This window comes from Capsicum annuum, chromosome 1, assembly GCF_002878395.1.
Source record: "Capsicum annuum cultivar UCD-10X-F1 chromosome 1, UCD10Xv1.1, whole genome shotgun sequence".
Classification (NCBI taxonomy): Eukaryota; Viridiplantae; Streptophyta; class Magnoliopsida; order Solanales; family Solanaceae; genus Capsicum; species Capsicum annuum.
The window spans coordinates 60,747,869-60,759,772 of NC_061111.1; the positions used below are offsets into that span (position 1 = coordinate 60,747,869).

The 11,904-nt window shown below is 30.7% G+C and overlaps 1 protein-coding gene across 1 annotated transcript; it reads left to right on the forward strand.

Annotated features, from left to right (window-relative positions):
* Window positions 1-3,196: 3,196 nt before the first annotated feature.
* LOC107854898 (glucan endo-1,3-beta-glucosidase A) lies at window positions 3,197-5,329 on the forward strand. Its single transcript, XM_016699898.2, has 2 exons — window positions 3,197-3,440; window positions 4,170-5,329. Exons 1-2 carry the CDS (start codon window positions 3,377-3,379, stop codon window positions 5,117-5,119), a joined length of 1,014 nt encoding a protein of 337 aa, XP_016555384.2. The 5' UTR covers window positions 3,197-3,376; the 3' UTR covers window positions 5,120-5,329.
* The last annotated feature ends 6,575 nt before the right edge of the window (window positions 5,330-11,904 follow it).

Below are 11,904 nucleotides of genomic sequence, written 5' to 3' on the forward strand. Positions count from 1 at the left end.
GACAGCCTAAAGAAGGTGACAGACACTGGTGGTTCAAATCTAGTTCTGGTAAGTTCTCTGTTAAAAATACTTGGGAAGAACTAAGGAATTAAAAAAAGAGAAGATTTTAATGATTCTTAGAAGATTAAGGTAAAAGATTTTTTTTTTTCAAAATTTCTTTCTTTGGTTGGAGAGTTTAGACAAATAGGATTCCTGTAGCCTTTGCTTTAGCTAATTGGAATCCTAATTTGTCTCAACTTTATTCATGTTGTGTTTCACCATATAGAGAAATCATGGAGCACCCTTTTCTAAAAGGTGAAGTGGTTGTTTCTGTTTGGAGTTATTACTTTAATATTGTAGGTCTTCTGAAACCCTCGATTCAAATTAAATAATTAATGAAGAAGTGGTGGGAAACTAATGGTAATACAAGGCAAAGATTCATTTTTTCGGTTTTTCAGACATTCATTTTGTAATTTTTATGGAAAAGAAGAAATGCAGTAGTTCATGGAGGCTTATATTTTGTATCCAATGTTATTTGGAATATTAATAGTTTGATTCAGAAAATTCTCAAAAAGAAGCTTGGTTATGACCAGTTACTATCTATTTGGCTTCAAGTTGTTGGTATTCTTGATGTATTCAGACCTAGATTCTTAACTAAATGGATAAAAGGGTATCCCTCACCTAAGGGGTGGCAGAAATGCAACATGATGGGGATTTTAGAGTTAATTTAGGCCCAAATTGAGCAGCATTTTCTATAAGAAATCATAAAGGTGATCTTGTGTATGCCAAAGGTTTCTTTATTCCAAATTTCATAAACCTGATTGCTAAAGTCATTGCTATAAGAGCTGGGTTGCATTAATGTAGATAATCAAATTTTCAATATAATTGTGGAATCTGATTCATTTGCAATAGTCAAAATGATTAATGGAGTGTGGAAAAGTCCTTGGAGTTTGACAGTGGAGGTCAACCTCATTAGGAATATGATAAATGTTTACTCGACAAGAGTACAACACTCCTTAAGGGAGAAAAATAACTCTTGCTGATTTTTTAACTAACTTAGGTTTTTACGTTGCAGGTAACTATGAATTCAATAATTTTCAGGAAATTTCAAGCACAAGCAGAACAATTATCGATCTAGACAAACAAGGCATTCCACAAATGAAGATAAGGCAGAGTACATCAACTATTTAAAGAGGAGATGGACCACTGCCATAGGCTACAACTTGACTAGTTAACAGTGACTAGTTACTGGTGAATTTAGTAAAGCCTGAATTAATTTCATTTGGTTATGTATACCATGCATCTGCGGGAATTTTAGGTGTTACAGATGGTATAAAATCTGGACTCATTTATACTAGTTACTAATTATCAGCTACAAAGTTTATAGAAGATCACACACAAATTTAGAGGTACTTTAGATTGTCAAATCTAGTGATGAGGAGAGGTTAGAGTATCTAGGACTTCAAAGTTAGCGTCTGAAGATTGACAAGGTAAGCAGATGATTCGACATAATTATATATTCACCTTCAACGCACAAAGTTAACATTTTCTTTAGATATTATGGTAATGGTGGTGGTATCAATCCCAACAGAGGTTCAACCCACTAAAGCTTAGATCTACGAAAGAGTTTTGACTTACCAGGGATTTGAAAGTTGATGCTCGATTATACTTCATAGCATGTAAGTGATCGATAGAGGTAGATTTAATGCAGATCTATGATGATTTATGTACTTATTAGATTATTTATTGCAACTGATAACACTACTTTTTTTGTAATTACTAAATTATGCTTTTAATTATAAGTTGTAGCAGTTTTTATTTAAAAATATTTTTTTTGTTAAAATTGTTTAATAGGTATATATTAATTAAACCACTCATAAATATTTGTGTTTATCCTTTCCCATTTACCTCAATTACCGATAGTTATTAGAGGAGTAATATCTGGTTAATAAATTATCTTCATTTATACAACTTTCTTGTCTTTTTCATAAAAGTCACATTAATTTACTTTTCCAAGTAAACATGAGTTCTTTATTTTCTTTATTGATTGAAAATTCTTTTCCATTAATACATTCCTTTCCTTAATTAAATTTAATTTCAATTTCATCTCATCACTGAGTTCTTTGATTTTGATTTATAAAAATAATATAAAATCTTATAAAGTTTAGTCTATGAAAATGATACAAAATCTGCTAATGAGGAATGATATAACAAATTATATTGAAATCAGTTTATATATTCATCTCATTTACTAAATGATATTTTTGATCGGGGACTCAATGTATGCAACTCATATTAAAACAATAATAAAATTTTTTGTAATTTTTATGTGAATTTATTTGAAAACTAGGTTTTTACCCTTTACATACAGAATATCTTTATGTGTGTTATATTTTATTTATTTTTTTCAACCAAGTGTAAACCATATTATATATCAACATTATATACAAAAAATCACATTTGTATGAAATAAATATATAAACTGGTATCTATGGATTACAATACTCAATCTAGGCGTTATGATCAGTTTATATACTCATTCCTTATCTCTTTGAATCAAAGATTTTATATCTATGAAAAATTTCTTAATCGATATTTTAAAAAACAATGAGAAAATAAGGTTACTATAATTTGTATGATGAAGAAATTGCTAAGAATTGAAAGAAATTTATGAGGAGATCGAAATTCATGGAGAGAAGATTACCACATATTAATTATTGTATTTTTTCTATGGAGGATTTCAATTAATTTTGAGGAAATATATATGTGGAAGAAGTATAGAACAAAATGGAGCAAGAAAATGGAGAAAGAATCGTGAATAGAATAAGAGGGAGAGAGAATTGTGGAATCGTATAACAAATTAGCAAGGAAATAAAAGAAAGAAGATATGGAGGTGAGGGAATTTTTTTTTTCTTTAAAGGATGGGTTTTTTATTTTTTAAAAATTATTTTTTATTTTATCTTTTTTATTTCTAAAGTTGTTATTAATTGCAATCTAAAAAGTATTGCTATGACTTTCCCTATACAATTTAAGGATGTATATTTGCATTTGCTCTTCCAAAGAAAAAACTCAATGGTTGTCCTTTTTCCTTATATTAAATGGAATAAACCATTTTTCCCATCACCTACCACTAGATTTGACTTTTCTGCATCCTTACTAGACTATGCATCCTTACTAGACTATGTATAAATGACTTGGTTAATTGTTGATTTAAATTTAACTATTACTTGAACTTCTTCACAGGGCAACTTGACTTGGCAATTTTCCACACTGCCCTTCTTGGTCTCCTTGTTATTGTCTATATAAGAAGCCATTTTGATGTTCCCTTAACACACAATTTCACCTCAAATATTTTTTTGCTTTTTCTTTTACACTTATTTCTCATTTCCAATTTGCTATGGGCTTTTTAAGTTTTCCTGCAGCTACTCTTTTACTTGTTGGGCTCTTAATCCAAATGATAGGTATAGTCTCTCTCACACACACACCACATGTTATTTAGCGGACACACCCACATGTTATTTAGGTGGATTCTGAATTTAAATTCTCCGGGCTCAATCTTTAAAGTTCTTAGTATTTAACTCATTATGTTTTTAAATTTATGAATCCTAGCCTGTTGTTTGTTGCAACTTTAGTAATGTTTTATACATAAATTTATGCTTAGCATCAGAAAAGTACTATTTATCATCATGCATGAATGTGGCATTATTATTCGTCATCATGTGCACATACTGGTTCAGATAAATTTGATGCCTGAAAAGTGCACCTCCACCCTTCCCAACTTTGTATCATGCATATTTTTTTTTAACTTATAAGAAACACTACGTATTTTATTCAAGGAGAGCGCAGTAGGTCCTGTTGATGAGGACATAAAAAATAGGTTTAATCGCCTCACCTGATGGTGACATTTACAAATGATCCTTCCAACTAAAACATAAGTTATTTATGGATCTATTAACCAACCATACTAAATTGTTTTTTCCAAATTATTGTTTTGACGACATGTCACTAGGAAGTGTAGAGAATTTCTAGTAATTCTTTTTATGTTTAATTTTATTGTGTTTAATGTTCGCCTAAGAGAATTTAGAGAAACATGATCCGTAAAGATTCATATTATAACCAATACCAAATTGTTTTCATTGAGGCGTTGTTATTGTGATTATTATTTTGATGTTTTTTCCGACATAATGTAGGAGCCCAATCTGTTGGAGTATGCTATGGAAAAATTGCAAACAATTTACCATCAGAGCAGGATGTCATAAAGCTATACAATGCTAATGGGATCAAGAAAATGAGAATTTACTTCCCAGATGTAAAGGTCTTCAGTGCTCTCAAAGGAAGTAACATTGAAATAATTCTTGATGTCCCAAATCAAGATCTTGAAGCCCTAACCAATCCTTCAACTGCCAATGGTTGGGTTCAAGATAATATACAAAGGCATTTCCCAGATGTTAAATTTAAATATATAGCTGTTGGAAATGAAGTCGATCCCGGTACAGAGACTGCTCAATATGTGCGATTTGTTAGTCAAGCAATGGAAAATGTTTACAACGCATTATCAGCAACGGGATTGCAAGATCAAATCAAGGTTTCAACTGCGACATATTCAGGGCTCTTGACGAATACCTATCCACCCAGAGATAGTATTTTTCGTGAAGAATACAAAAGCTTCATTAGTCCCATAATCGGATTTCTAGCACGAAATAACCTTCCACTCTTAGCCAATATTTACCCTTATTTTGGCCATACTGAAGACAGTAACGTTCCGCTTTCTTATGCACTGTTCAACCAACAAGAAAAAAATTCAGCAGGATATCAAAATCTTTTTGATGCCCTTTTGGATTCTATGTATTATGCTACAGAGAAACTCGGAGGACAAAATATTGAGATTATTGTATCGGAAAGTGGCTGGCCTTCTAGCGGACACCCTGCTGCAACAATAGAAAATGCACAAACTTATTATTCGAATTTGATTAATCATATAAAAGGAGGGGCTGGTACCCTAAAGAAACCTGGAAGGATGATAGAAACTTATTTGTTCGCCATGTTTGATGAAAATCAAAAGATGGGAAAACCTAGTGAGCAACATTTTGGACTTTTTAATCCTGATCAGAGGCCAAAGTATCAACTCAATTTCAATTAATTATAGCATATCTAATTAATATGTAGTGATATGAATAATAAAAGAGAAAATGTAGGGCCTCTTGTTTTGCCTCTTGTTTTTCTTGATATCAATATGTTATACTTTGTAATACTCCATTTAGCTAAATATCTGCGACTTGATTCGCTTCCCTATTATATTGTCGAACTTCACAATTACTATTAAAATTGATGCAAATCATTGGCTATTGGATGATACGTCCCTTTTGTTTTTCCTAGATTTCACTGTTGTTTTAAATTGTTATTTCAAATTATGACCCTTTAGAACTCTATTTATTTTAGTACAGTACAATTCTGACTCCATCACATTCCTAGATTTGAACTTTTCAAATTTTTGTTCATATGCGACAAAGATTACATCGTTATATACTTGTACTCCATGACGTGCTTCTCTTGACATTCTAGCTACTTGATAAAATTATACTATTAACACTTTCTTTATTCCTTGGTCTTCTTCTTGAGTATGCTCTTTTAGTGTCAAATTATGTGATTGTATTTAATTGTGTCTAAAATTTATAAAAGAAATGAAGATTTTAAAACTCGTGATTAAAATAGAAAATAGATATTTTTGTGATTATAAATATCTCATAAGCATAAATATATATATTTTTTTTCCGATTAACTATCAAGAAAAGAGTATCGCGTAAATTGAGACGAAGGAAATACATAAGAAACAATTTGATGGAAGCCTCTGGTTTAGGAAGAAAATTTTAAATCACTCAACCACCAAAAACAAAGGAACAAATTTTGAGACAAATATAGTTTGGTAATTAACACAAGGAATAATTGAGAGTACCAAACATGCGTAAGCTGTTCTATATTAGAAATTGTTAAATTTTACCATCCATTATACCTTTTAGTACCTACTTATTATTGTTGTTAGCAATTTGTCTACTAATCTATGTTTCTTGTACTCTTCAAACATGCCGATGGGTGCGTATTGGATCCTTCAAAAATAGTGTATTTTTGAAGAATTCGATACAGGTGCGGTAACTTCTTGGAGAGTCCGAGCAATTTAACTTGTAATTTCCCTTGCTATGAGTTCTAGCGTAAAATAAGTAGACTTCACGTTCCCATCATCTTCTTCTAGAAAAAAGGGGTCTAATTTTTATCAACACTGAAAGTTTTAGCAATAGTTCTTTGAACTTTTGTGAGAGAACTAAAGGTTAACTGAGTTGCACTTAAATAATCTTACTAAATTAGCAAACCACAATTCACACACAAGGTAACAGAATATTCTAAGACGTTGTATTAATAAACGTCATATTTCCATGTTACTTTTATAAAGAAATGCCTAAATTACATATTATTTACAAATTCTTATACACGTCTAAAATTACCTTCAATTAATTAAGTTAAATCTCGGTTAGGGACCAAGGGAGAAAATAAGACTTCTTGCTCCTAACAGGAAGGTAATGTTATTCAAATTCGCACAGTTGTCCATTAAAAAAAAGCAGTCAAGTGGACTAAATCGTCCGTTATGTGCGGAGTCTCAGAAAGGATCGTACCACATTGTCACTGTTTATTTTCCTTAATAATACTTGGAATAAACCATTTAATTTGTTGTTCCATCACCTAATAGTAGATTTGAGCTTTCTACAGCCCCACTAGGTATAAATGACTTGATTATTCAACTTGACTAAATTTTTCTATTCCTTGAGCTTCTTCACAGGGCAACTTGACTTGGCAATTTTCCACACTTCCTACGAGTACTTTGATCCACAAGTCCCCCCCCCCCCCCCCTCCCCCTCCTGTCACGCAGACACACACACACATAAAAAAAAAAGATCACATATTGGCAGATTTTGAATTAAATTCTAACGAGTTGAATCATTACAGTTCGTAGTATTGAACTCGTTATAGTTTTAAATTATGAGTTCTGGCCTATTGTTTGTTGCAATCTTAGTAGTGTTTTATGTAAGTTTCTATGACCCATATAATTAATTTATTTTGATAATAATTGAATAAGTTAAAACCTAAATTTATATGAGAAGTTACCTAGTAGAATTAAAACTACTAACTAATCTAGTGGGATAATTACTGACTGTTAGTGGGATAATTATTATATCTACAAATCACGTTGATGGAACGTGAAAACATAACTGTCTATTCCTTGTATTATAAAAGGGGTCTCTCTTTGCCAAAAGAAGAATAAGTTCTATCAAATATTATTCTGAAATGTAAGGTAAAGAGAGAGAAACAATACTTCTATTTTGTGCTTCCGCTAATCTTAATCAACAAGAAGACTATGGAAAATTCAGTTAAGTAATGTTTTACTGAACTATTATAATTTTTTTGATTATGTGAAAATCATGTAGTTCCACGATCTTGAATAATTGGTAGGATTATATATTAGATTGTTTAGGTTATACAATCTGTTTAAATCCTTATATGTGGTATCAGAGCAAGATTTAAGAATTAATGATTTTCCATCAAAATTAATGTTTCTGCAAATCTTGTGAATTTTAATTATGTTTGTTAGAAATGTCACGAATAGCGAAATTTGATGGGTACCCATTAGTCAAGGTATAAAAGAAATCTTAAAATAGCATAGTTTCTTTTGTTTAAGTACAATCTGAAAATGGTAAAAGTTTGTCATTGAAAAGGTAGAAATTACTATATTTTTATAATTTTTGTAATTCCAGAATGATGCACGATTACGTAGAAATTGATGGATCTCATAACGTACTGAGAGATTTGTTCATAGAAATACATTATTACGTACTAGTAGTAACGCTTATGTTGAAAGAATTTTTTAAAATAAAATTAAAAAAATGGGATTTACTGAAGGATTTTGAATGTCTAATGCTTATAACTGTTTTTTCGCTTTTTAAGGAATTTGTTATATTTTAGTCTATCACATGAAATGTGTATTACTGTAACTACATAATATGCACGAGAAAGACACAATTATCTGTTAATTTTTTTTCTTTTGGTTGTTTTTTCTTTTATGATTAAATTTGAATGAAGCATGTTTTTTCTGCAATTTTTATTCTTAAATGCAGATTTCTTATAACAATTGAAAAGAAACTTTGGAAGTAACTAAGACTACCAAAGCTGTTGAAATTTTGGTCAATCCGTTCATTGGGTTTCAAACATTTGTACCCAATTTTATACACTGACTTAAATTTTTTTAAAAAAATTATTATTTTAATTTATTTATTTTTGAAATTATATATGTAAGATTCGTTAATCACCAAAGTGGTCGAATCTTTATGAAATTAATTTTAAAATAAAGATTAAATTTAAATTAATTACCCATTAATCTTGATGCTTATAACTGATCTAACAATTATGGGTAAATTAAAGTTTTTGGTTATAAGACATTTGCGAATCACCCAAAGGTTGATTGTTTATTCATATAACCGATAAACATTAAAGATATAATTTTGATGTATCGTTAATTTTATTTATTTATCCTAAGATAGTAAGTATTATTAATTGATGCATTAAATATTATCAATTTGTGTTAAATGTACTTTTAAACATCATTACGGTTAAAGTTGTATTTTGATGTTTCGCCCAAAGGAGAACATCAATATACATTTAAAAAAGTAAATTATTTTTGAATTTGATAATGTGTTTATACTCGTAATTCAAAGTATTAACAAATGAGCATGTTCTACTTGCAGCACTTGCCCTTCATTCACACTCTGCCTCTATTACAATTTTTAACGATCTTAACTTTTCAGATTAGTGCGAACAGATCAGATTCCATCTTGGGGTTTTAGATCTTGATGTTGCACTTTACTCTGAGAAACCAACTGCTATTACTGAAACTATCGATGATGAAGAAAGGTCCTATTATATGCATTGGGATCGGTGTAACAAATTAGGCCTAATGTTCATGCGAATGAATATTATGGGCAACATTAAGACTACTCTTTTCAAAACTGAAAGTGCAAAAGAACTTCTGAAACTTGTGGAAGAATCTTCCCAAACTGCTGATAAGTCTCTTACTGGGAAACTAATGGGTACTTTGACCACCATGAATTTTTATGGTTTCCATACTATGCATGAGCATGTCATTGAAATTACAAACATAACAGCAAGACTTAAGCCTTTGGAAATGGAAATGGAACAAAATTTCCTTGTGCAGTTCATCATCAACTCATTACCGTCTGAGTATGGTCCTTTCCAAATAAACTACAACAAAATAAAGACAAATGGAACATGCATGAATTGCATGGTATGCTGGTTCAAGAGGAAACGAGGCTGAAGAATTAAGGAAACCACTCCATTAACTTTGTAAATCATCAAGGCACTGAAAAGAAAGAAACTAAGCATGATAATGGATAACAAAAGCAACTTAATGTTAATGAGTCCTATATCAAGTACGTAAGAAAGGAAATAAGAATGGTAAGTGTCATTTCTTTGGAAAAACTAGACAATTTCATAAAGATTTTCTAAAATGTAAGGCATGATTTGAGAAGAAAGGTAAGCCTAGTGCTTTTACATGCATCGAATCAAATTTAACTGAAGTTCCTTATAATACTTAGTGGATTGACTCTTGTTGTACTGTTCATGTCTCTAATACTATGCAAGGATTCCTTACAATTCAAACCATAAACACGAATGAAAGATATGTTTACATGGGGAATAGAGTGAAGGCTTCAGTTGAAGTTGTCAAGACTTATCGTCTGATTCTCGATACTGGCGGTCACTTAGATTTAGTTGAAACTTTTTATGTTCCTTCTTTTTCAAGAAATTTAGTTTCTTTGTCTAATTTAGATAAGACTGGATATTCCTTTAATTTCGGTAATGGATGTTTTAGTTTGTTTAAACATAATTATCTCATGGTACTGGTACTCTTTGTGATAACTTATACAAACTGAATCTTGATAATTTATTTGTCGAAACACTCTTTAACTCCATGTCATAATGTTGGAACCAAACAAAGTTTGGTGAATGAACAATCTACTTACTTATGGCATAAACGTTTAGGTCACATATCTAAAGAAAGGCTGAAAAGATTAGTTAAGAATGAAATTCTTCTTTTACTGACCTTAACATTTGTGTAGATTGTATTAAACGAAAACAAATAAGACACACAAAGAAAGGAGCCACAAGAAGTACATAGCTTCTTGAAATTATACACACTGATATATGTGGTCCTTTTGATATCACAACTTTCAATAAAGAAAAATATTTTATCACTTTTATTGATGACTTTTCACGTTATGGATATATCTATATGTTTTATGAAAAATCTCAAGCGATTAATGCCTTTAAGGTATTTATTACTGAGGTTGAAAGACAATTAGATAGAAAAGTAAAAATAATCAGGTCTGATAGAGATGGTGAATATTATGGAAGATATGATGAAACTGGAAAACACCCAAGTCCATTTACTAAATTCCTTAAAAAAATTGGCATATGTGCTCAAGACACAATGCCTGGCATAGCACAACAAAATAGTGTGGAAGCAAGGCGTAATCTTACATTAATGGATATGGTTAGAAGTATGTTAAGTAATTCATCTTTACCTCTTTCATTATGGATGTATGCTTTAAGGACCGTCGTTTATTTGCTAAATAGGGTTTCTAGTAAAGCAATTCCAAAGACACACTTTTTAAATTGTGGACTGGTAAGAAACCTAGTTTGAGGCACCTGCATGTTTGGGGTTGCCCGGCAGAAGTTAGAATATACAATCCAAAAGAAAAGAAATTGAATTCAAGAACAACTAATGATTTCTTCATTGGTTATCCAAAAAAATTAAAGGGGTATAGATTTTACTGTCCTAATCATAATACGAGAATAGTTAAAATTGAAAACACTAGGTTTATTGAGAATGGCAAAGTTAGTGGGAGAGAAAGCAATGTAATGTAGAAATTCAAAAAGATAGGGTACAGATTCCTCTACTCTATACTTCTTTTAAATTTGTTGTTCCTGAAGCTGTTGTATAATAAAGTAATCAACAAGAACAACAAATTAATGCTCCTACTAATCATAATAAAGCCATAATTGATGAACTTGTAGTAGATGAACCACAAGAAGTAGCATCAAGAAGATCTGAAAGACAAAGAAGATTTGTTATTTCTAATGATTATTTGGTCTATCTATATGAGTCAGAAACTGACTTAGGAATTGATAATGGTCCAGTTTTATTTTCACAAGCCATTGAAAGCAATAATTCTAATAAATGAATAAATGCTATGAAAGATGAGTTAAAGTCTGTAGAACAGAATGAAGTTTAAGACCTTGTTGAATTACCCGAAGGTTGCAAAAGAGTTGGGTATAAGTGGATCTTTAAGACCAAATGCGACTCAACTGGCAACATTGAACGTTACAAGCCAGACTTGTTTCCAAAGGTTTCACTCAAAAGAATGGTATTGACTATAAATAGATGTTTTCACCTGTCTCGAGAAAAGATTCACTCAGAATTATAATGACCTTTGTAGCTCATTATGACTTAGAGCTACATCAAATGGATGTGAAAACAATCTTTCTGAATGAAAATTTGGAGGAAAAAGTTTATATGAATCACCCTGAGGGGTTTTCTAGTAAAGAAAAGGAACACATGGTGTGTAAACTTAAGAAGTCAATATATAGACTTAAGCAAGTTTTCCGACAATGATATCTTAAGTTTAGTAAAAATATTATCATCTTTGAATTTAAAAATAACATTGTTGATTGGTGTATATATCTAAAGGTCAGTGGGAGTAAGTTTATTATGTTAGTCTTGTATGTTGATGACATCTTGCTAGCTACTAATGATCTTGGTTTGTTGCATGATACCAAAAAATATCTCTCTAATTACTTTGAAAT